At 45.2% G+C, this 27,365-nt stretch overlaps 1 protein-coding gene across 1 annotated transcript; it reads right to left on the minus strand.

Moving 5' to 3' along the window:
• Positions 1-651: 651 nt before the first annotated feature.
• Positions 652-27,365, minus strand: GCA (grancalcin). Its single transcript, XM_083153941.1, has 8 exons — positions 27,147-27,365; positions 14,841-14,975; positions 13,592-13,661; positions 8,799-8,842; positions 7,737-7,884; positions 6,199-6,312; positions 3,286-3,344; positions 652-1,825 (listed from the first exon to the last, which is right to left on the minus strand). The coding sequence occupies exons 1-8, from the start codon at positions 27,168-27,170 to the stop codon at positions 1,799-1,801; spliced, it is 621 nt and encodes a 206-aa protein (XP_083010067.1). The 5' UTR covers positions 27,171-27,365; the 3' UTR covers positions 652-1,798.

Raw genomic sequence — 27,365 nt, forward strand, 5'->3', positions numbered from 1 at the left:
GCAGTTGTGGAGAGCAGGCCAACCACATAGAACAAAGGCCTGTGGTCAGAAGTGGCAGGAGAACCACATATACATCTATCCTACTGTACAACACTTGTGTCGGTTTTATTGGTATTTTTCATAGAACATGCAGGTTTTATTAGCTCGTTAGGTTTAAACCATCAATGCCGCATTTTGGCATATTAGAATACTATTCCAGCTTCTCTTTGCCCAACCCTAAATCTGTGTATTGAAGCTCATATAACTATTGATAACTTGTTAAACCCATTGTAAAACTTAAAGGACTGGATTAGGAGATGGAAAACCTCTTAGAAACTGGTAGTTGCACTTTTCTTCTGCCACCATTTTAACAGCCAATGCTGGTAGCAATAATTTTTCTTTGGGGGTCCTAAACTAGTGCGTTTTTCCATAGCCCAGCTTCACTCAAAGTATGAGCAGTACCATGGGTCTCAGAGATGGTACAGAGCTGAGCAACGCAGAGCTCCATTACCGTGCTGTGGTCCTCTTCTGTGTCTTGAGGATCAAGGGTTGGTAACAACTCTGGTAAGCAATATCCAGAACATAGTAACCATCTGTCTTGCTTATATATTTACTACAAAAGCACCTGTTAAATTTTAGAATATTTATTTCTTCTTAAATTTGAAGAAACATGAATATCTGGAATAATTTATTTCTTTAATAATCGCATTCATTTATTGTAGAAAGGAGTCATAACAATGGTTTAAATAATTTAAGCCATACATTACAATACAGAGTGATAAATTCCCTTAAAAAAAACAAAACAAAAAATTCTACTGAGTTCATCATAAGTGAAAGAGCACTGGGAGGCTATGAAATGCACATATCTCATCTATGGAAGGCCAAGATACAAGTTTCAGTGAATGTTTAAGGTCACCAAGTTTTAAAAACAGCCAATTACACGTTTGCAGTACATTATAGTGGAACAGGTGGGAAGAGGTCTATGTCCAAGGTTAATTCAAATACAAAAAAAAAAAAAATCATAAGAACTTCCTGAACGTCACTAGCTGTGTTTCTACAAACTATAAAGCATACAAAGTAAGAAAAACTATTTTTTTTTGCTCAAATAGAAGATAGTTAAACTCTCGCAAAAACACCTTCAAGTTAAAAAAGGAAAAAAAAAATCTATATAATAAAAAAAAAAAAAAAAAAAATTCACATTGAAGTTTGGCAAAATGCAAAGATATTTAAGCAGATGTTATTTACGTTTATATTGTAAACCTGTCTTATGAAGCCCCATTTAGTAGATTATAAAAAAAAAAAAAAAAACAACCATGCATCAATGCAAGCTAAATTAATCTTAAATTCTGCTGGAAAATGGCAAAGTGTCAAAAGCTCAAAAAAACTACATTGTAGGATTAGGTATCAATTTGTTATTGTTGCCGAATGTTTGCTATAATCCCCAATGGTTCCCTCAGCATGCACAAGCTAAAATAGAAGGCCTAAAAAAAATTTTTTTTTTTGCAAGAACAATTTTTTTTTTTTTCTTTACCATTTCAACATTCTTACTTTAAAAAAAAAAACTAAACAAAAAAAAACAAACACCTACATGGGTGAGGATTTTCCAGAAATGCTTGTGCCCTAGTATACAAAGAATATAAAAATAACTTAATGTATTGAGCCTGTGTACTACAGTCAAAGTATATTAAATGACTAAAAACGGAAATTTGAAATGATACAACAAGGTGGATTCGCAGCAGGGTCACTTGGGTCCTTCCTAGTAGAATTCACATGTTGGGTTGTAATGCCATTCTTCATTATTCCATTGGCGTCAGGAAATTCACATGGACATGGTGCACTGCAAGAACTTCATGAGACAAACAAAACAAAAAACATTACTGCTTTTACAGTAGAGACAGAGCTAGAGACGTTAATAAAGTAGTCCACAAATCACAGGCAGCATTATTTTACACTATTTCGTTTGAATACGCCCGTCCCAAGCCTAACGGGGATATTCAATCCCATGACACGTCTGTCGGTCCAGTTCTCGGCTGGCTCCACAGGCGGGATTCAATGTCCTGCTTGCTGAGCGTCGAGAAAGGGGGCGTGGCTGCGAGATACGGCCGTAAATAATAGAGCTGCGGCCAGGAGCTGGACAATTCCTGGCCCTTCCCAGCAGAACGGGGCCGTTCTGCCAAGTTCCCTGTTCAATGCGGTCAGGGAAGACAGCATTGAATAGGGATCTGCCGCTATTTCCCCTGTCTGGAATAGCTGCGGGGAATTGAATACCCCCCCTAAATCTCTGCATGTTAAATCTGCCCCGATCCCTGGAAGGCAACATGGTTTTGCCCATGTGCAGTTATTTCCTATTAAATATTTTTTAATGAGTTGCCCTCCTGTGCTGAATACATAGCAACACATTCCCAGCACCTGTAAGAGGGGGTTCTAATAGAAAGGGTGTACTTTGGATAGGAAAGCCTTTCTCAATCTGGATTCAGTATTGAATCCCGGCGGTCGGGATCCCGGCGTTCAGAATCCCGACGTCGGAATCCCGACAAAGGGGGGGGGGGGGGACGTGGATCGCCCCCCCTTGCGGGCTCGCTGCGCTCGCCACGCAGCGGGCCCGGTGCCTCGCTACGCTCAGCACACTAATTTATTCTCCCTCCAGGGGTGTCGTGGACACCCCAGGAGGGAGAAGTGTCGGCATTTCGGCGGTCAGGATTCTGAACGCCGGGATCCCGACCGCCGGGATTTTAACTGCATCCCCTCAATCTACAGTAGTCTATAAATTAAGAAAAAGGACAAGACTGTGGAATAATTCGATCAAACATACATTCTGAGGGGCTGATTAAAGTATCTTGTCCCACAGGCTGAATGACTTGTTTAGGCAGCGAAGAAAAAAAACTCAGCGTCAGGTGTGAAAACGGTTCACATGACGAAGCGCCAATGCGATGGATCAGACACCTACATATGCCTTCACATATTGAACCACATTGTACTACAGAAGCTAAAGCAAGTGGCGTCTCCCAGATTCAATCACTGGATCACACTAAACCAGGGCTGGGCAACAGCGGTACTCCAGATGTTGATGAACTACACATCCCAGCATGCCTTGCATCAGTTTCAACATGGCCACATATCCCAGGATGCTTTGCATTAGTTTTGCTGTGTAGTTCATCAACATCTGGAGGGCCACTGTTGCCCAGCCCTGCACTACAGACCCCTGGCCTGTAAAAGTTCTTTCTATACAACGATTCTAAAAATCGCTTTTTAAAACTGGCCTGTGTGTTACAGCGCTGCCAATGACTTTGCCCAGTAGATACTTACATCATCATACACAAAGTTGACATAACCTTGCTGCATGCCATCTCTTCGCCGAAAGGCATCTGTATTAGCAAGAGAGTGGAGAAAAAAAAAAATATATAAATAAATATATTGTAATGTTAATTTCACTGCACATAGAACCAAGAAATGTGAAGACCACACACTGGGCAACGCAGTTTTGTCAAAATCAAGCCAGGTGTCGCTATGTGTGGCATTCAGTCTCCTGTGAGCTACAGATCCCAGCATGACCTGCTACAGGTTTGCCGTTAGGGCAAACTGCAATGGTGTGGGAGCACATTGTGAAGTATGGATCCACAGCAGCTTGAGCCAAATGTACTAAGTTGCTTAAAGCAGAGGTTGCAACAAGACCAGCACTTTCACTGGAAGGTTCAAAACAAGGTATTTACCCCTTTTAAGTAGGGTAAATCATCAAAAAAATAAAAAAAAAAGCCTAAACTGCGGTGACATAGGACGGGTCACAGGGTTCAACAGTTCTTTCAGAGGAGCCACAATTCCTTCCTAATGTGAGGCTGAAATCTGAACACGGTTTGTTTAATGACAAAGCTTTGATTATGGGGCCCATTTATCATGGATTGCATATTGAGGGGTAGATGTACGAAGCAGTGATAAGAGAGGAGAAGTGATAAAGTGCCTGGTACTTATCACCGGCCAATCAGCTCCTGACTGTTAGTTACAGGCTGGGTTTAAAAAGGGACAGTTAGTAGCCGATTGCCCGGTGATAAAGTACCAGACACTATCACTTCTCCATACATCTGCCCCATAATGATCTGGACAGGATGTTACTGCCCAGGATTGAATTGATCTATTCAATGCCATCTGCTGTATGGATCACCCAGCACCTGCAGAGAAAAGGGCTCCAAAAAGGAGCCAGACATTGCCAATAGGAGAAAATCAGTCACATGTTCCTGCGAGACAGATTTGAAAATATGGTTTTCGGTACACACAGTCTATCAAAACATGGTGTAGACTCCCATCTAGTAAGGCTCATAGAGATGTGTCCTCATACATCTAGCCTCAATACGCCATGCTGCAAAATATGCTTGCCGCGAGTGAGCAGCCACATCCCATGCAACTTTATTATTTTACACAAAATGAGTGTTTGTTACAATACAATGAGACTAAAATGCACAAAGACTAACTTGATATGACATTGTGTGTGTGACGGAGTCTGTATAAGAAGCAGCTTTGTAGAACTTTATACAGATGCACACAGATATAAAATCATATCAAATTAGACTGCACCATCTCTTCATGCATATAAAACCCATTGCCCGATTCTAAAAGATTCTCATGCACCTGGAATACCACATGGCTGCTGATGTACAGGTGTGTCCTCCATCACTGCTACAATCAAATGGTGTACACCATGGGTCTTCAACCTATGGCCCTCCAGATGTTGTGAAACTACATGTCCCAGCATCCATTGCCACATTTTCTCCTATGAGAACATGCCAAAACTGTCAGGGCATGCTGGGACATGTAGTTCCACAACAGCCGGAGGGCCGCAGGTTGAAGACATGTGGTGTACACTAACTGCCCCTTCTAATCAGGATGTCCACTAGTTGTGGTAACACATTACAGTTACTAGTATTTTACTATTAAAACAGACACTTTCATAATTTGCCAATGTGATCTTTGGCCAGAAATGATCCTGCTTTGTATGAGCCTAGTCAATTGCAGGGAATCTTTCGAGGGTTATACATCCCGTAGCTCTTGAGTCAGTCATTAGCCATCTAATAACTGAATAACCCATCTGCAGGTGGGGCAAATGTAACACGTGCACAAAGATAGATTTGGGCGAGTTTTGTGTCTGTGCAGGGTAAATACTGGCTGCTTTATTTTTACACTGCAATTTAGATTTCAATTTGAACACACCTCACCCAAACCTAACTCTGCTCCACCTGCAGTTCAGAATGGTTTTGTCCATTAGAGAGATTTTGAGATCCTTAATGAATAACCCCTATGCTAGAAATAATGCTAAGAGACATTTCTTCATAATTAAACGCAAGTTTGTTTTCACAGTGGAAAAAAAAAAAAAGTCCTAGCAGTTTGAACTGTTGTGGACTCAATAGTCAGCCTCTCACTAGTTTTGGTTTCAAAATTTTAAGTAAAAGTACTTTTAAAACGAGCATAATACCGTACACTGAATGCACTACACAAATTAAAGGTTCACACTTCATTGGGTGAAAAAAAATGCATTTAGGTGACCAATTAGAAGTGTCTGCTAACTAAAGATCCTGTATAATAAAAAGGAAAATGCTGCTCCTCACTTCTATTCACGTAACAGTCAAGTGTAATGTGTGCCAATGGCCACTAGTTGGCGCCAGACAGAACAAGACTATTGATGTTAATCTGTTCAGAGACAAATTTACAGTTACGTTGTCCCGTTATTTTTACAGGCTGCCAACAAGTAAACGTATATTTGATCACCGTTACAAGATAAGACAATGGTACTACACTCAAAAAAATAAAAACCACCAAGCATGGTTTTTTTTACATTTACAGCAGTTTTGCCTGGTCATTTTAGCTTACGGACCAGATACTGGGAAAGAATTCAATTGTATCTCACCCCATAGCTCCAGTCTAAAGTGATAGGGTGCTATTCATTTGATTTGGTAACCCATCACGGATTTATGCTTGCACTTCCATGTCTTAACAGCAGTGCACACAGCGAGGGAAATGTCTATGTGCCTGATCTCATTGTTTTTGGGCAGGAGAATGTGGCCATCACAACCATTGCAGGGCTTGTTGGCATTTAAATAGATTCCAGATACTGTAGGTGGGAGATACAGGCCCAATAAACAATTGAATTCCCCTTAAATATACTTCTGTTCTAATTCCAAACTGTTAGCCTGTCAATGTACATGGCCTTTGAAGCACATAAATGAACATTACCTGTTAAAGCGCGAAGCTTCACACAGCATGCAACATAGTCGTCAAAGAATATTCTTCCGTTCTTACTGTAACGCTTCAGTACTGCATTCAGAGTCTGCGGGTTTAGTCTGTAACCTAGAAGAGATGGTAGTAACAAATCACATGCAGACTTCTAAAAACACATGGACATTACACAGGTTAGCAAATGCCAGTGCTTGGCAATAGGTCCATGTAATTAATTGAATCTCAGATCATGGATAAGCTTTACTTGCAGTACCATGTCTAACCACATGGTGTGCTGTGGAATTACTAAATCGGAGGCTGTTGTGGTATAACAGCTTACGCTGAAGGATGCCCGATTGGCCACACAATAATTAACCAGCTTCCTTTTCCAGATCACCGGGGTGTGGGGCTTATGACTTTCTGGCAATGAATGCCAATGCAGGTTAACCCCACTTTATTTTCAGACATCATTTCATTTACTGGACATTTTAGAATGTATTTCTACCTTTGGGCCAAAAACAGTAAAGTACTAAACTGGGTATATATTTTATGCTTTGATCCCTCTCCATGGGTATACGGGATAGAAGCACACAAGACTTCTGCAGGATGCCCACAGCAACCAAGCCCCAGAATCCATTGCATTCCAGGGCTTGGGGGCATCTACAGTAAGCAGTCAAAGCTCCGAAAAATGCATCTAATCCCATAGGTTGTTCCAATAAAAAGAAACTCTTCCACAACCCCTATCCTCCAACAGACAGATGTAACCTTTCACATCTCATCCATGAAGTGCACATAAAAGGAACTCTCCCTATGGGTATGGATTATTAGGTAAACCAGTTTTATGTCAACAGTCATTAGGTCGACCACTTTGGTATCCGTCAACGTAGGCCCACATGGACACCGTACAACTGTACAGCTTCTCACTCGCGCTATTATAGTCACCCCGCCACGTTTACTGGGATGGTAAAGTATGAACAAGTACTATAAAATAAAATCCCACACATGTTGGCCTTTTGAATGTCGACCAATCGTGGTTGACCCAACGATGCTTACAGCAGTGTTTTTCAACCACTGTGCCGTGGCACACTAGTGTGTCTTGAGCTGTTTGCCCCTAGATCTAGAGATGCCCAAACCAGTTTACAGCCACGGCCAGTTCAACTGTAATTTACTGGTCTGTTCATGTAAAGGGCCAATGTAATTACTATTGTAAAGCGCAACGGAATCTGCTGCGCTATGAGAAACTGTAAATAAATAAATGTATTTTATTTTTGTTACCTGTGGGGACCGGCGCGATTGTTTTATATATATGGGGGCCAATAGGTTTTTTTTCTTTTTTCCTGTGGGGGCCAATATGTTTTGCCCTGTGGGGATCTCATGGTGTGCCTTGGCAATTTTAAAATCTTATTTAGTGTGCCACAAGGTTGAAAATCACTGGCTTAAAGACTTGTATTGAAATCACTTTACAAAGGCTCCCAGATAAAATATAGTTGTAACAAAGAAGGATTCCGATTGGATGCCAACGTAACCTTATTACCAGAACAAGACTATACACTTACCCATGGACATAAGGGCCTGGCTCATTTCAAGAGGCTCCACTGTGCCACTTCTGTCTTGATCAAATGCAGAGAAGTTTTGCTTCCAAGCGCTCAATGCACCCCATAATTCTTTGAATTCATTGAACCCCATTTTGCCAGTATGATCCACCTGATTTGATTGTGTTAAAGGAATGCTACTACCATGAGTAATGTTTCATTGTAAAACTTGGAAATCACTGGTGCAATGTACACAGAGGGGGTTATTCAGTCCCGATCACTGTTGTGCAATTCCGCACAGTGAGCAATTATCGGATGACTGAACATGTACTCGAGCCACAGCACACATGCGCAACGTCAAACAATTGATCACAGCCGACAGGAAGTTGGGAGTTTGTGGGTAGTCACCCGACCGTTATCTGGGAGTTGTGACTCCTGTGGGATTTGCACCAACCACTGATCTGCGCTATTTATGTGAGCCATTCGCAGCCTTGTACAGGGATGGCAGCTATCCGAGCACAGATCTCTGCAATGTCGCAGTACAGGTCTGAATAACCCCCAAGGTCTGGTATAGTAAAGCTAGACAGCTCTGACTGGACAGATGACTTTATAGCAGTGATAAAAACACAGGTATAAACCAGTGTTAGGGAAATAGTTAATTCGCAGGTGTCCTTTTAAGTAGTAAGAGTAACACACCTTGGCAGAAAAGCATCAGGTTACACACACTAGCAGGTGAGTGTAAGGCTGGTTTGTCAAGTAGGCGAGGAAGTAATAACCATGTAATTACAGTGTAGCTAACAACATGGACTATGTAACGTCACAGCATGACCTCTCACCAGAAGACAGTGATCAGACTTTACCTTAATATTGCTAAAGTGGCCATAGGTGTCCTTATGTGAACGTAAATTAACCCCGAATCTGCTGACGTAAGAAACGCTATGTCAGACTTCCAGCTAGTAAAAGGCATACATGGGAGTTCTGCGAGGTTACCTAGAGACTCCATAGTGCCAGCGGCTTATAGATGGGTGTAGGGTGGGTAAGATTCAACAGATCATTAGGGTAGGCAAACTGTTTTATAAAGGATACGTCCAACATGGCAACCATAATGCGGCAAGTTTCCAGGCTGAAAGCTAAAACAGAAAAAAAAAAAAAAAAAAGACACTTAATAGTCAGTACATGCAAATGAACCAGTGTCAGTGTAGTCCACAGTAATGAACACGGACTGAAGAGGACTGGAATGCTTCCACTTCATACTCCCTGGCGGATTACATAACCCAATACAACGGGCAAGAGACTAGTTTCAGTACTATTTCCCACAAATGGATTAATAACTAGGCGTTCATGTCAGTAGCACTTATCTCTGGAGTGAATGATTGTCCTATCCAGAAACAAACAGCCTTACTAGTGAAAGCACAAAGCTGTGCAGGACATGATCAATGCAGCCAATTGGACAACTCTTAAATTGTCCAATCAGATGGATCAACAACATTCAACTTCTTCAATGAAGTGCTCAAGCACCTTTGCTAACAGATTCTGGGTTAAGTGCTTGGAGAGAGGAGTTGTCACACTCACAGAAGCGGCAATAAGTACCCAACTAACGGCGTATTTCTTTTCACATTTCTGGAGGTTTTGAAAAGAAATCCACCCTGCAACTGAATAGCGAGAAGCAATGCTACAAGTCCTTCGAAAGCACCACAGCTAACTGGGATGCTGAGTGTGGTGCTTAAACAAAGAACGTGCAGCACACAGTGCAATGCACACGGGATGTATGCTGACCGATCTGTGCTGAGCAGGGTTTTGCTTATGCTCATAGGCAAAACCCTGCAATCCAAGCAGGACAGGCAGTGCATGCACTGTCTATATCTGTGGGCGTTGGATCGCCATTGCCGGGTGGTATGCACCGAGCGATCCGTGCTTTATTTCTAGTTAGATCGCTTAGAAATAGAGTTTACATTGCCCGTGTGTACATGCCCCTTTAGGAGGTATTCAATATAGGGTCACAACTGTCTGACCCTGTCCAGTTCTCAGCTCGACACTGCTGTTACAGGGTGGATTCAATGTCCCGCTGCCAGGCACAGAGAAGGGGGCGTGTCAGCGAGAAGCGGACAGAAATCATCGGGCTGCAGCTCGACAATTCCCAGTCATTCTCGGCAGCACATGTCAGACTGCTTGTGAAGGGGATGCGGTCATTCGTCAGACTGCATTTAGGTCTACAGTCATTAGGTCGACCCCACTAGGTCGACTGGCAGGAAGGTCGACCTGACTTAAGGTCGACATGGGCCAAGGTCGACATGACTTTAGGTCGAATTTGCATAAAGGTCGACATGAGGAAGGTCGACTGGTCATAAGGTCGACATGGGTTTTTCACTGTTTTTTTGAGCCGACATGTGCCGACAGGCGGTATTTCATGCCCTACCATCCACTAGGGCGTGGTGGGAGAATAAAATAGTGTGCCGAGCGCAGCGAGGCACCGTGCCCGAAGCATTGCGAGCGAAGCGAGGGTCCGATTCTCATTGCCAACTGTGTCCATGTCGACATTCGGATAAAAAAACAGTGAAAAACCCATGTCGACCTTATGACCAGTCGACCTTCCTCATGTCGACCTTTATGCAAATTCGACCTAAAGTCATGTCGACCTTAAGTCAGGTCGACCTAATGACTGTAGACCTAAATGCAGTCTGACGAATGATCCCATTCCTTGTGAAGTCAGGCACATTCTGCAGAGATACCTGTTCAATGCTGTCGGGGAAGACCGCATTGAACAGAGCCCCCGCCACTATTTCCACCATCGGGAATAGCGGCGGGAGATTGGTTATCTATCTATACAAATGATGGACACTAAAGCCCAGCTTTAATACAACATCTCAAATGTGATTAGAGATTCTGCCCTTGCCTTACACTAGGTTAAGTTTTACTCAAAGTCTCGAGGATCAGGGTGTGATAATTCGAGAGACTACAATTAGAGACTCAGGGTGACATTCTATGGGTTGCGATTTGCTTTTTTTGGCGTTAATTAGACCACAAAATGGCGATATCGCATTTTTCCATCAAATCGCCAATTTAATGGGATGCGCTAAGGGACTGAAATCGCATATTATGTGCGTTAAGGTATGCTGACTAAAAGTGCGAGATTAATTCGCATTTTTATCGCATCCAGATGTTTTCGTACAGAACAGTATACAAGTCGCTTATTTAATGCAATGCGCATTTGCACATCGCACTTTTTAGGTGTCTAATTAGCGCAGCTATTTCAGACCAGGTTCTGTTTGGCGAAATAGCCAGAACCCTGCACAGATCGCAATGTTCTGTGCAGGGTTCTGCTGTAAAAAATAAAACAAAGGGTTAAAATAAAAAAATAAAAAAAAAAAAGAGCGCGGGGTCCCCCGCCAGAGTATAACCAGCCCCGGGCTCACTGAGCCGGTGCTGGCGACATAAAATCAGGGTCCCCGACAAATAGGGGTCCCCTTGATTTCATGAAACCAGCACCAGGCTCAAGATCCGGCGCTGGTTCCCAAAATAAGGGGGACAAAATGACTAGGGGTCCCCCGTATTTTAAGAACCAGCACCGGACACAACCAGCCAGCAGGGTAATGCCACAGCCGGGGGAAACTTATTATATAAGCTCCCGCGGCCAAAGCATTAACCCCCTGGCTGGTCAGCATGGGCAGGGGTCCTGGGGACCCCCCAAATGAAGGGGTCCCCCCCCCTCCAGGACTTACCAACCCATGCTGATAGTCCGGGGCTGTCCCCGATGCTCCTGGGCATTGGGTTGATGGCTTGTGTAAAAAAAAAAAATGAATAAAAACTATTGTTTTCTACTGGCGAACTATGAGTCCCAGCAAGCCTACCCCGCATGCTGAGACTTGGAGAACCACAAGTCGCAGCATGCGGGGCATTAAAGGGCCCGCTGGCACTTGTAGTTCAACAGTAGAAAAAATAGTTAACAAAAACACACTGTAAAATAAAAGTTTAATACACACACACACCACACACTCTGATACTTACCTACCTTGAGCCCGTAGGTCGGTCCCTGGATCCTGGGCTCCAGGGCAGAAGAGTCCGGTTCCGGGGCCTTGGTCCTGGTTCCAGGGCTGGTCTTGGGCTGAAGAATCCGGGGTCCAGGATCCGAGGTAGTCCCCAGGGGTACCTAAGGAAGCAAATCCTACTCACCTGGTCCCCGGCGACGACCTCGGCATCCTCTCCGGAGACAGCGCTGCTCCCATCTGGTACCCGGCTCGCAGGACTTTGACAGGCGCAGAGTTGTTTCCTCCTCGGCGTCTCTGGACAGAATGATTTCTGGCCAATCAGGAGCCGAGAAAGTCAGCTCCTGATTGGCCAGAAATCATTCTGACTGGAGATGCCGAGGAAGGAACATCTCTGCTCTAGATGCGCAGAGATGTTCCTTCCTCGGCGTCTGTATTCAGAATGATTTCTGGCCAATCAGGAGCAGACTCTCGGCTCCTGATTGGCCAGAAATCATTCTGTCCAGAGACGCCGAGGAGGAAACATCTCTGCGCCTGTCAAAGTCCTGCGAGCCGGGTACCAGATGGGAGTAGCGCTGTCGCCGGAGAGGATGCTGAGGTCGTCGCCGGGGACCAGGTTTTGCTTCCTTAGGTACCCCTGGGGACTACCTCGGATCCTGGACCCCGGATTCTTCAGCCCAGGAGCCCCGGAACCCCAGGACCAGCCCCGGAACCAGGACCAACGCCCCGGAACCGGACACTTCTGCCCTGGAGCCAGGATCCAAGGAACCGACCTACGGGCTCAAGGTAGGTAAGTATCAGTGTGTGTGTGTGTTATGTGTGTATTAAACTTTTATTTTACAGTGTGTCAGTGTGTTTTTGTTAACTATTTTTTCTACTGTTGAACTACAAGTGCCAGCGGGCCCTTTAATGCCCCGCATGCTGGGACTTGTGGTTCTCCAAGTCCCAGCATGCGGGGTAGGCTTGCTGGGACTCATAGTTCGCCAGTAGAAAACAATAGTTTATTCTTTTTTTTACACAAGCCATCAGCCCGATGCCCACCGCCCAGGGGGGTCCCCACTTCCCCAGGACCCCTGCCCATGCTGACCAGCCAGGGGGTTAATGCTTTGGCCGCGGGAGCTTATATAATAAGTTTCCCCCGGCTATGGCATTACCCTGCTGGCTGGTTGTGTCCGGTGCTGGTTCTTAAAATACGGGGGACCCCTAGTCATTTTGTCCCCCATATTTTGGGAACCAGCGCCGGACCTTGAGCCTGGTGCTGGTTTCATGAAATCAAGGGGACCCCTATCTGTCGGGGACCCTGATTTTATGTCACCAGCACCGGCTCAGTGAGCCCGGGGCTGGTTATGCTCGGGAGGGGGACCCCGCGCTCGTTTTTTTTTTTTTTAATTTGCGCTTTCCTGAAAACGTGCGATTTTCAGACATGAAAATTGCACATTTTCAGGACTAAAGACAGCGCACCAATTCGCCGCAAATCGCACCACTTCGCACTTTTCAGCCTCAAAAACGCATCACATTAAATATGCGAATTTTGACAGAAAAGTGCGATTTCTAAAAGTGCGATTTGCGGCGATGTGGTGCGCAAAAAAAACATGCGCATTTAAGTCAAACCATAGAATGTCACCTTCATTGTGCTTTCATTACTAGTTATCCATGTATATGGGCCTTGCTAATGCTTACATCATGAATGTGAACAGGATTAAGTGGTTAGAATTCTGCTTCTGATATTTGTGGCCGTATTCTTCACTTGAATTTCAGTACAAACTATACAGAGCACAGCAAATCATGTTACCGTAAAGATACATTCTATAGACCACTGAAGAAGCCAAACTGCACTGACCATATTAAGACTATAAGAAGAACAATGGTGCACAGATTTGGTTGTCTTTGACTTACGAGTGTAGGAACCATGGATTCCGGCCTGTGTTAAACATCTCTGTAGTTCTTCAGCATCTACTTCACCATCCTACAGAATAACATTTGTTTAACATAATACACAGAGTAATGGTAGATACCGAACAAGTACAGAATGAAGACTGATCATCTCTTCTTCAAAACATTGAGCGGTTAGTCCCTCATTAATGTTCACCACTGCCAGTAGCCCTCTTCTGTTGGCTAGCCCCGACCTTAAAGTTGGACAGAAAAGTGCTTCGTTCACAAGTGAAAGCGCCCAATGAAATAGGATCACATACAATGCCTCAGTTTCCAGAAAGGGAATTTCCTCTGACCACAACTGTAGCTTCTAGGATTAAGAAGCAGATCTGTACGGTTGCAGGGGTATGGATCATATGGTCAACCTAAAGATGGTCAACAGTCATTAGGTCGACACTAACATTGTCGACATGGGGTTTTTCACCTTTTTTACCCAAATGTCGACACAGGATTAAGTGCACCGCGTCCCCTCGCCATGCTTCTGGTAGAGTGCCTCACTGCGCTCGGCACACTATTTTATTCTCCCACCACGCCCTAGTGTATGGTAGGGCATGAAATATCGCCTGTCGGCACAAAAAACTGAAAAACCCCATGTCGACCTGATGACGGTCGACCAACCGACCCTATCCCAGTCGCACAATACAACCAAGACTGATGAAGAATAACTTTATAACCCTTTGTGATGTGGCTACATAAGGGACACAGAGGGGGCAAATTAACTGTTTTAGCGTACTGTAGCTCCTATCTAAAGCAACCAGCTGCGAATGAAGCACTTAATCTCAGCGACAGACCACCTCACGCCAAAATGCGCGTAGTTGCATTAAGCAGCTTCTTCTGTGTTAAGTGCAAGGAGCACTGAAGTTGTGGTGCGCTCTGCACTTGCGACAAGCCCCACATTATGCCGATTCTGATCACCCCCTCAGGAGAACATGCACAGAAATCTGAAGAACAGCCTCAGAGCTGGTCGTTTCTTTGCCACTTTACACTGTAGCTACACTACCCAGAAACACTTGACATTCCCAAAATTCTGTGCACTGAAAAATTAGCAAAAATTGCTCATTAGAAGCAGCCAATCACACTGCCTGAATTGTCCCCTAATATGAAAGTGTGCACAACTTACAGGGGAACATAAACAATCTCCAATATAAGTGTATTTAACTGCATAATATATATTTTATACACACACGTGATTCTGGCATTTGTGTACACATACCTGCCCAGCTACTGCTGTGAAGTACCCCCACATTGGATCACTTGTGGCATACTGGGTTTGTCCGAAGTAGCCACCATGAACATTCTGTGCCATGGCCTGTCCCATCATTTGCATTTGGGGGTTCATGTTTCCAAACTGAGGAAAAAAAATAAAAAAATAAAAACACTTTTTTCAACATTACAGATTTTGACATCAAAAACAGCAAATCTATGTCTCTGAACATGGGCAACTTTTATAGAATAAGGTAACACCAACAACCTTTGAAACCAAAGGACTAAAGGAAAAGGGCGATAATTGATACCACACTATGTGACATGTATTCCTAGGCTTACCAGGAAACTATCCCTTCAAAAGCAAGAAACTCCTGAATCACAGGTTCTGTAGCTGGTTGACTTAAGGGGCCTTATTCTAGTCGCTTTCTGAAAAAATCCTTCTTAGATGGACAAAACCATGTGCACTGCAGTTGGGGCAGATTTAACTTGCGCAGAGAGAGTTAGATTTGGGTGGGGTTTTACTTCAAAGTGACATCTATATTGCAGTGTAAAAATAAAGCAGCCAGTATTTACCATGCACAGAAACAAAATAACTCCTCCAAATCTCATTCTCTCTGCACATTTTACAGCTGCCCCCTGCAGTGCACATGGTTTTGTCCATCTAAGAAGGATTTTGTCAGAAAGAGCGAACTAGAATAAGGCCCAAGGTTACCATACACTGTGCAATAACTGCATACGTTTTGGTCTAGATTTTTGATCTGTTCGATGGCATGTGCGCATCGCACCGTGTATTGTCACCTTAAACCTGCATTTCACCTGGGCATACACGCTAATATTATCTGGCTAATCTGCCCTGAATTGGTGGAGAGATCTCACAGTGTATGGACACATTATCTGCATTGCCAGCCAGAGTATGTCAGATAAAATGAGTGTCAGTCAATTTATATGTATGTGTATGGCCCGTATTACTCACTAGAGTCCCAGTTTAATGGTAAGCCTATTTGTTCCAGGCCTCTCACCACCCTCTTTTGTAGAGCGGACTCATTATTATTACTTACAGTTTCTTATATAGCGCAGCACATTCCTTTGCGCTTTACATTAGTAAACAGTGATAACACAAACTGTGTAACAGACAGACTGACTCAGTCATAAGAAGATGGATGTTTCCGGCTCATAAGGAGGACTCATGAGAAATTAGCACTAATGAGTACTTTCCAAGCATAAACCTGGTCCCTCTAATAGTACCAACGAGTATCTGGCCCCTAATGGGGAATAACTGGCAGACTACCAGGACGCTGCGGAGACATTTTCCCCTCATCATCGGTCAGAATAAACGCTCAGCAAAATCCCCCAGTGTACATGGACCTTTACTCAAATTCTATCAGTCCACAACAGCACAGTAAGATTCTTCATCGTCCCACATCCACTCTGCAGATCTCTTCACATCTCCCTCCTATCCAACACAGTCACCTTCAACACACTTCACAAATCTCAGGCCTCACCTCAGAAAACCATCTCCACACTGACTGGTGGCTCTCCTCAGAGGACAGGCAAAGCGAGCGAATACACAAGGGAGACACCTATACTAAAAAATAATACCCCAGCCTAAAAGATTTAAAGTATGTCAATACAGGCAAAGGACCTAAACAAAGCATCTTCCTTATGTAAGTGGCTGGGAAAAAAAATTGCCAGCTCTCCATGGCCTCTCAAGAGACCATTAGAGGAGGTCCCAGGTGGACTACCTCTTTCTGAAAATAGGAATGCCAGAAAAACCTCTCAGCCACTATGAATACAGCAGGCGCTTGTAAACATACTGGTGTGAATATAGAGCAACAATGTCTAGGTCAACATAAACAAGATGGACACAGTGACAAGACATTTACACAAGCAAAGGGTCAAAACATGAAAAAGGCAACATTAGCTTTTCACTTTTTGGGTGAAAATGAGCACGTAGACCCGAAAAGAAAAATGAGAAAAACTCATGTTGACCTTTCCATGTTTTAACTATAGCCATGCTCAACTTTTGTTTGTGTTGTCTTTTTGACCATATGTAAACAATATGGTGTGGACCTACCATACAGATGCCTAAATATACATGGTGCAAAGTTGGTAAGGTCTCAAGGGACTGAACCACTTCTTGAGACCCATCATAAACAAATTGCCCACTGCAAGTTATAACTAATCTACCAATATTTATTCTGGATGCTAGATCTAGTCTACATAGACAGTCAATAGGTCTACCACCCCAAAAAGTCGACATGAATTTCAGGATTTTATTCTAAACCAGGTTACTTCACCATCCATGTTACTATAGAGTGAGAATATAATATTGCAGGGCTCAAAAAATCCCGTGCACCAGGTCACTATGGTGACAAGATTTTTTTTTGCCACAAGGGAGGTAGCAGAATCTGGTCGTGGGCCAGCATTGCCCGACCCCCCTCTCCCTTTCCTAACAGTGCTGAGCAGCGGCAGCATTGTCCGCCCATCCCCTCTCCCCCACTTAACAGACCTGACTGAGCAGCGGCAGCGCGGGAAGCGTGGTCTGACCCACTCCCTCCTAGCCCTATGGCTGCTCAGTCAGCTCTGCTATTTCACACGCTCCGGCTCCTGCAGGGCGGCGAAACCCAGCACGGCCAAGAAGCCGTGCCACATTGAGAAGTTTACAATGGAGGGGATGGCCACAACCCGGCAGTTATCCCTTCTAGTGATGGGATCCAGATGCAAACGGGCGGCCGGGCCGTGGCTGTCCCGTGTGAATGGACACAATCATGTCCATTATTAACTACTGTGTGCAGCGCGGCTTTTGGCCGTGCAGGATTTCACCGCCAGGCAGGAGCCGGAGCGTGTGAAATAGCCCGTAGTGTTGCCTGACCCCCCCCTCCTAACAGACTATACTGAGCAGCGGCAGAGTTGTCTGACCCCCTCCCTCCGTCTCCCCCTCTTAACAGACCTGACTGAGCAGCGGCAGCATGGCCAGCATTGCCCAACCCCTTAACCCCCTCCTAGCAGAGCTGACTGAGCAGTGGCAGTGTTGCCTGACCCCCCCCCCCCTTATCACCAACCCTCCAGCACCTCACCCTCTCCATTGCTCCCCTGTTGCCTCACCCCCTCTCACCTAACCCAGTCACATCTCCCTCCATCACCTTACTCATTCGCCTCCTGGCACCTCACTCACCCCCTCTTGCGCCGTCACCTCAACCCCCATCACCTCCCCCCTCTCATCTCTCCCACCATGTCTCTTTCCTCTTTCACTCTCTTCCTGTCCCCTTTTCTCACCTGTGCTCTAACCCACCCTGTCACCCTCTCTGCTGCCTCCCCCCATTGTTCATTCTCTCCTTACTCTCTTCCACCTGCCCCTTCTCTTTCTCTCAACCCTCACTCACCTCTTCTCTATAGGCCCATTTATCATAAATCACTTGTTGACCGGGAACGATCTTACTGCTCTTCACCTCCTGACCGATCCGTGGCAGCGCCGGCAGTGGTGGCCAACCAGCCCTATTTCACTATTTTTTTTTGCATCTAGTTCAAAACGTATGCTGTTGTAGCACATCGCATGCATTTAGAACTAAATGTGATGCGATTAAAAATGTACGGTGTACATCGCACCATGTATGGGCACCCTTAAGCTTGTTTGGCTCCTACACTTTTGCCCAGGCTCCTAGATAAAAAAAATAAAAAAAAATAGCCCTGTAATACCGTGCCGAGCCTAGCAAAGCACCAAGCCCGAAGGGTATGCATTACACTAATTGGGGGGGGTCCATGTAATCCGTACCTATATATTCACCAAACGCTGACGACATTACATGTTTTAAAGGATAAACAAGCTTGAGCAGGGTTGATTTAATTTGTACTTTAGTCAATTAGATTTATCCATCTGGACTCAAGCATAGATATAGCCTTAAAACCTGGATTGCAATGGCAGAGTTTGTGACCATTATATTCCACCAAGTGCTCTTCTGCGAACAGAATTAAGCCATGCGCCGTCAATCCACAATGTAGTAGTAACAATGAATCCAGCAAAAAAAAAAAAAAACTATCATGGCAAACCGTGTACAAATTATGTCAACTTGATCTTCAAAGGGATTTGGACACATTTCAACTCTGTGGTGCGAGCGCAATACAATACATAATCTAGAAAAGATAAGATTACTTTATTAATCTGGTGGCAAATACTAAAAGGACATATCAATATGTCAATTATTAAACACAATTCACTGAAGTATGTGTGCGAAAGACAAGGAAGTCAATAAAAGTGCCTCATCTACTGACCGCCTAGTACTTCCCCAGGTGAGGAATGTATTCTAATGCATGAAACTGGAAGACGTAGTAATCAGCAGTCGTATTGAGAATGAGCATAGATCATGAATTTATACAACAAGAACACTTGCATAATCTATAATGCAATAATTGTATACAGCACAATTCAATTCGTCGTGCTGTTAAGTCGGAGAATGCCAGTAGTCGGGTTTCTGCTCTCACCCCAAAAGGAGCACGAGCTGAAATACTCCTTTTAGGCATAGCGGTGCGCTGAATTGAACAGCTCCTGCCCAGCGCAATTCAACACTCACTTTTTGAATGGGCCCCAAAGAATAGTAATAATTTAAAGACCTAGTCAAGCTTAAGAGTATAGAGAACAGTCTGTTAAGATTCCCATACATTATTCCAATTTCATTAGATCCCGATGGATAGGGGCGAGAAATCAGGCCAAATCGGATGTGTGACGTTCCTCGGATCCACTTGGTCGGACCTGCTGCCCGCTCGAACCCCACCCCCTCCCAGCAGTGGGGAACAGGGTTGCATGCAATGTATTGCATGCAATACTGCTGACCGGGAAGGTACTGGGCGGCTTGGTTGGCCATACACTACTGCGAAACATTCCAGTAGCACATGGCCAACATACAAAAAAAAAAAAAAGAAGCAGAGGCGTTTCACGCACCAACTGGACAGCTGGATATGGTGATCGGAGGGTCGCTTGAGTTCACAATCCAAGCTACTTGCTGCCACATCACCATCCTACCTTTCCTGTCTAACTCAAGCGCAAGTTCTTGGATGGTGCCTGGAAATGGCTTAGAGCACTTGTGGCAGGTACTGGTTGGTGTACCAGTCCCCAGTGAATGTGCAATGCTGCAAAAGTGGTGCAGTAGCTACACGACCAGTCTTAGCCACGAAAAGTCACCATATGCTTGCCTAGGTTGTGGTCACATCAGAACGTATGTGGCAGCGCACCTAAACACCCAGCATGCACAAACCTTGCTCAGGCCAAGCTTTTCATGGAGTATAATGCTGATGAATCTCGATTCGATGCCTATCTCCTCCAAGTGGGACATGTTTCTCTAAGCGGAACAACGTACAGAATAAAATGGCTGTTTTCCTGCTGGCACTGGCTAAGGGACACTTAGTGGGGTAAATGCAGCCTCCGGAGGTGGTGAGCAGAAAGTTGCACAAAGTGTCCTGCTTGGGCACACATGGCATATTTAGCAGCTTTACACCCAGTGTTGCTGGATGAGACCAGTGCAAAAAAAATAAAAAAGGGGACCCAGCACTGGAACACACATTTACATATCACCCCGTCTAAAGTGAAGGGCAATATGTAAATATGAACACACAGAAAACAGGATTCCTATTCTGACCTGAATGCTGCTGGACAAATTTGCACAGCGGCCAATCAATATACTGGGCATGCATATGGGCCGGGATGTGCACGCGCAATGCCTGCTAGTGAAGAAATCCTACTTTTTTTCCTTCACTAGCCGTCCTCAAGGTGATCGACAGGAAGCTGGCGTCTGGGGGTGGTAGCCGGCCTTTTAGCGGGTGTGCTATGAAAAGCGCTAGACGTGCCCAAGCATTTTAGGAGAGGGTGTGTGACGTCCGCTTTGGGACGAATAAGCCTGCATTCAATGCAGCCGAAGAGTGGTGACCAGTGGAAACATCATTCGGTGGCAAGTCTTCCCTAGCCATTAAAATCCATTCGTACTATTTGGGCAGGTAAACGACCCCGTGTTTCTCAACTGAAACTTCAGCAACCGCCGTTTAACGGAGGTATCAATTTGCCTTGTATTCAAGATTATGCCCTTGCAGCCAATCTACGCTATGCGCTAGACTGGGTGAGCAATACAAACAATTACACCTATAGATCCTTAGACCAATCTTTTCTTCAGGGATGCACACTAGACGCACTCCTCTACATGCCACCCTCGCTGGCACCACCCTCTGTCAAAGAGAACCCATTAATCTACACCCCCTACCTTGCATGGCGCACCACACGTCGGCGGCTGAACTTACCAACAAACATATCTTTACATACGCCATTGATTCATAACTGCGATTTCCAGAGGGGGAGCCCAGACCCTATTTTCTTTACTTGGCATCTCCAGGGACTACGCTCTTTATATCAATTTTTAGATACAGATTATGCCACACCTCTTACCCTCTCCCAGCTAAAAGACCGCTACCCGCAGCTGCAGATCCCCCTGTTTGCATACTTCCAGGCTCGGAGCTATGTAACTAAGAGTGTCACAAAATTACACAGGGAGGGCTTGGACAGGGCGTTTGACCTCATGATTATTTACCGTAAGGGCGAACCGATACCTACCTCTACTCTCTACAGCCATATACGCATCAACCTTGACCTAACCAAAGTTAAAAAGGGGTTGACGCACTGGAATGCCGTTTTCCCAGAGATCCCAATCCCATCCATTATCAAAGCCACGTTGTCTATAAACAAACTACTCGTATCGGCATCCTATGCCGAAATGCAGTTTAAAATCCTGCATAGGGCCTACTACACGCCCAAACATAGGTTTCTGATGGGTATAGCGGATAACTCTAACTGCTTTAAATGCGGATCCCCAGAAGCGGATATTTATCATTGCTTATGGTCATGTGACGTAATACAATCCCACTGGCTTGAGGTTCAGGGCTATATTAATAATGTTTTACAGATACCCTTCACCATGACACCCTCCTGGGCGTTCTGGAACATACACCCGCAGGGCTCACACACTCCCCTCACTCGAGGCAATAAATGCCTTCTAGCTAAAATTGCAGCTGCCACAAAAAAAACTATCCTTTCCCAATGGATCCACTCAGTCACTATTCCTCTACAACTTATGCTCCCGAGACTAAAATATTTGTATCAGATGGACTGGATCGAGTGTCTACTCGATGCAGAATCCAGGGCCTCAAAATTCTTCAATACCTGGCTACCGTTTGTACAATCCCTTCCCAATCATGAAAAAGATCGGGTAAAACAGGCAGTCCAGCTCACCACTTGGTACAACCTGGCCACCCTAGAAAGGGGACACCCCCCTTTCTAATCCACTGCTTGACAGCCTGCCCCCAACACCGGATTACTTAAGGCTCAAACTGCCGTACTATGTTTGATATAACCTCTATTCAGATCTTACCGTGTTTCACTGTCAAATATTGTGCAGCAATACTCTCCGTCTACCCAACACAAGCCTCATGTCCCACGCCACCTTAATAGTAGACTATTACCTCATGTATATGGTCATAACTAGTGGATGTGTTCTCTTATACGATTAACAGTGTGCCTTTTGCCAAAACATGTCTATGCACCATTTCGTTATCTTTTTGTTATATGCTTGATTGTCAAATTTAATGTACCTCTTGTGAACCATAACTGCTTTATCCCAATAAAAATATTTAAAAAAAAAAAAAAATCCATTCGTACAATGTGCACATTCGTTCGCAGTGGGGCAGAGTCTACCAGTTCACTTTCAGCTGATAATTCAATTCGCACAGCAGCTGAATCGGGCCCCAGCGGAGACCCGCGTAATGTCAAGAAACCAGATACGTATAAACCTGTCAATATGCCCCACATGGAATAAAGTTCTCAATTAAAATAATGCAAGCCCTTCCTGCAATGTCTCTGGAGAAGGGGGGAGACTGTAGACTATTTTGGATAATATGCTGGCTATTTTTAGGCACAGTGCTATGTCACCTGCCAGCATATCTCCCCCACACTCTTTGCTGGAAACCGATCAGGGCTTGGCCCTATTGGAAAAGCAGGCAAGTTTACTAAAGTTGTAAATATACGCTCCTACAAATGAAGAAAGGGGATGTGGTCCATAGCAACCAGATTCTATAATTTTCTAGGATGCAATAGAGAAATGATGGACAGAATCGGAGAGGTTGCTATAAGCAACATCTTTTATTTTTTTAGAAGCTTTCGTACATGTACCCCTTAGAGCTTGATTTATTACCATAGAAAGCAACGAGCAGTCCATTACCGTTTTGGAATTCTATAGGCAATGAGAACATTCTCTTTCCTGGACACGAGTTCTCATTATGTACTAAGCAGCTGCACAGTTATCAAACACTTCCTCCTCTAGAGAATCTGGAATGACCAGCTGCCCAGTAGACAGCTGGGTACAAGAACCAAATGGCCAGGGACTCAGAGAGGTGCTCTTTGATTACATAACATAAGAGTTCTGATCTATGGGTGCCCATACACAGGTCCGACTTGTCTGCTGCACAAGTCGGACCAGTTTTCTTTTGAACTCCTTCAGCTGCTCCCCAGGTAGCAGGTTTTATTCGCTATTAGACATTGCCCACGTAGCACAGGTAAAAACTTCTGGAGAGCTGCCAGTGGGAAGGGGGGGCTCAATGGGATTTGAATGCATCCGGTGTAGAACACCTCCAATTGCTGAAACAATGGGGTTTATCCTACAGTACACAGGGGTACAGTATGTCACTCCTTCCCAAGTTTGCATGATGCGTACAGTGTGGATCCTAGATCTAAACTACTCAAGCTCCTTGTTTAGACAAGTGCACTACACCTCATATTTTTAGATCTTCCATTACAATCATCCCCATATTCCCTCTGTGCTTCAGCTATACATTTTAACATGTTCTCTTTCCTGCCATTAAAGAAACCCGATTTACCGCCTCTTGAACTACATCCACGGCTATACTTTCCTACAAGGGAATTTCCAGAATTCTACAAGTAGTGGAAGTCTGTTTTTTTAACACTTTTTTTTTACCATTATTGTGAAATGGGGGAGGGGGGGAAAGCCTATTAGCACAGTTAATTTTTTTGGATTAGGGGGGGGGGGGGGGGGGGTGGAATCCTAAAGCTATGAGATGTGTTCAGTCAACTTTATCACTAACGATTTCCCTTAAACTCCCCGATAAATCGCACGTAAAAAGAACTCCCAGGGTGTTGCTGGGGGAGTTCAAGGTAAAATCAGAAGAGACACATCGAGGGTCCTAAAAATCACCCACGATGTGCCGCTGATTGTCCGATTCCGATTGATTCTATGTGCTGCACAGAAGATCTCTAGAATCCAATCTGCACAGGAAAGAAAGCATTATGTATGTATGTATCCGATCCATCAGAATCGAGTGACATCGGCCCAAATCAGACGTGTGTATGGGCACCTTAATATGTAACAAAGCAGAAACTTGGTAGAAGAGGAGGGATTTTTTTTTTTTTTTTTTACAGTCTAGTAGCCTCAGGTGTAAAAACCACGGAAGTGAAAGACCGGTTCTATAATTAGTCTCTTTACCTTACAGTAATTTGTGGTTTGTCAAGGAAAGTTTAGAAGAAAAAAGGTGGCCATACACTTGTGCGACTTCTCCAAGGGGAGAAGTCACACGGAAACCTCCGGAGCAGAAGGTCCACATACAATACACCAGGGCTCGACAAACCCTGGAGCTAGGTTGCCATAGCAACCAGGTTTGCCGGAAGCGGATCGTTTCAGGCAAAGTGGAGGCATACGTTAATGCAAGAGCCGGGCGGAGCCATGGAGAACTAACCTGACTCCATCAAAAGTCCGCAGCACAGCGGTTTCAAAACTCAAGACAGTTCACGAGCCAATCGGAGCTCGCGGTTCAATCAAGAGCGCCAATGGTAGCTCCAGATTGGCTCGCAAGCCTCCTCAAGTTTTGAAATAGCTGCGGACCTGATCTGATAGCCGGGTGACTTGTTCACCACTCTGCCCAGCTGCTGCCGTTTGTCTGGCTCCTAGACTTTCAAGAAGTTGCAATACGCCGTATGCAGTAAACTTGCATATGATGTATCATATGCAATCCCAGCTAAGCCTGCCCAGTTTAAATGGCAATGAGACATGTTTTACCTGCAGCCCATGTGATCCCCAGGCTCTGGTTCGCAAGGGACCGCGCATCACAACGGAACTCATGTCAATAACATGCGATTTATCGTCGTAGTCACATGAAAAATTACCAAATTACTTGACTCTCCCTAGTGTACAGGCACCTTAACACCAAAGTAAAGGTACTTGTTAAAAGCCTGCACTAACCAGATCAGTCAAGAGCACAGTACAACAAATCCACCTAATCCAAGTGTGGTTGTAACTACTTACAGCTGGCCACCTGTGAGGGGATACAACCACTAGTTAGGATTTGAATTCATGGGTCTTCAAACTGTGGCCCTCCAGATGTTGTGAAACTACATGTTCCAACATGCACTGCCACATTTTTTTCCTATAAGAGCATGCCAAAACTGTCAGGGCATGCTGGGACATGTAGTTCCACAACATCTGGAGGGCCACATTTTGAAGATCCATGGATTAGATTATCAGACTAGACCAGGTGAGTGCAGCATGCTGCTTGTAGAACTCCAATCACTTAATCAGGGTCTGATACACTGCAGGGCCGTACCGGGCTTCCCCTTTACCTTCAGGAAGGTTGCAATTGCTCTTTATCTCAGTAGTAAATTAATAAATGTAATCAATAAGAGAGAGAGACACTCGGCTGTAAAGAACATCAATATGCATTTTATACAAAACATTAGAAGCTAAAACAAGTAAGACTAGAGCACAGGGAAGAGCTGCCAGTGAAGACTATGAGGGCCCGCAGCCATCACTGCACTAGACATGAGATCATAATTGATGAACAGGTCACCTTTTAATTTATGATGTCTACAGAGTCACTGCCATAGAATTCCCTGGGACTTTGGTCTGACCAATGACAATCGTACAGCTAAGTGTCACACTACATGTTACAGGAAGTAGCATGCAGATACAGTGTAACTGCCACTGGAGGTAATCCCTATGGTGACCAAGCTAATATTCAGTATATACATTCAACATAAAGCAACTCGTGCTTTAGTGATCACACTAGACCCTTCTCAGTTTATAGGATGAATATGTATTGATACCACTAGTTATAAGGCACAGATACACTGCACTTACACAACTCCATCATGCAATATCTAGAAACTGGAAGGTGTCGGGGAAATTGAGTCATTCTATGCACTATTAATACACAGACCAACTGTAGTTATGAAGTGTGTTTATTTGAGGAACAATCAGCAAGTACAACACACGTTCCATCGCAAACCCCAGTTTCCAAGACCAAAGCACAGTTGTATCAAATCAAATTTTTTTGATTAGGACAATGGTATAGGGCAACACATTTACCACATCAGGGGCCAACATAGCCCCAAATAATAAGAATAAATGTTTAGATTGTAGAGGTACCTCCCGCGCCTGCCCCACTGGGCCAGGTACCTCCCGCACCTGCCCCACTGGGCCAGGTACCTCCCGCGCCTGCCCCACTGGGCCAGGTACCTCCCGCGCCTGCCCCACTGGGCCAGGTACCTCCCGCGCCTGCCCCACTGGGCCAGGTACCTCCCGCGCCTGCCCCACTGGGCCAGGTACCTCCCGCGCCTGCCCCACTGGGCCAGGTACCTCCCGCGCCTGCCCCACTAGGCCAGGTACCTCCCGCGCCTGCCCTACTGGGCCAGGTACCTCCCGCGCCTGCCCCACTGGGCCAGGTACCTCCCGCGCCTGCCCTACTGGGCCAGGTACCTCCCGCGCCTGCCCCACTGGGCCATATACAGTATGTCATGTGTCTGCACCTATGTAAGCAGGCCATGTATATCATGTCTGCACTAGGTTTGTCATGTGTCTGCATCTACATGACCAGGCCATGTATGCTGGATACTCATACATGTCTCAACATGACTCCTTGCATGATGTACAGTGCTCAGATTAGTAGTAGTGTGACAGCTACAGAGGAGAAAGCATTAGGATACTACAGCAGCAGCCTGGAAGCATGCCCCCCCTCCCCTGGAAAATTGATAGAACTATCGCTGGAAGCAGCACACAGACATGCGGCGCTGAGGGTACAATGCACAGGGCGGATTAACATGAAGAGTATAATGAGCAGCAGTAAGGCCCCCGGGATGAGAGACATAGGGCCCGTGGGCTGGAGCAGCGTGGTCGCCGGGCTTGCTGGGCCCAAAAGGAGCAAAAGATGGAGGGGGGCTCCACTACTGGTTTAAACCGGACTAGGAGGCGGCTCGCAGCAGCAGCGCCATACTCACGCCTCCGTATCCTGGGTACGCCATGGTGAGAGCGGTGTGCGGCGGGGACTGGAGGAGGAGGAGGCGGCAGCCGGCGTCAGTGATACACAGCGAGGGCGCAGCGATCTCCGTGTGTCCCGCTGAGAGCGTCTTACGTGCGCCAACTCCAATCTCGGAAGTGCAACCGACCAAACACAGCCCGCAGCCCGGCAGCAGTCGCCTCTGATTGGCCGGCCACCA

This window comes from Crinia signifera, chromosome 7, assembly GCF_055691185.1.
Source record: "Crinia signifera chromosome 7, ASM5569118v1, whole genome shotgun sequence".
NCBI lineage: Eukaryota > Metazoa > Chordata > Amphibia > Anura > Myobatrachidae > Crinia > Crinia signifera.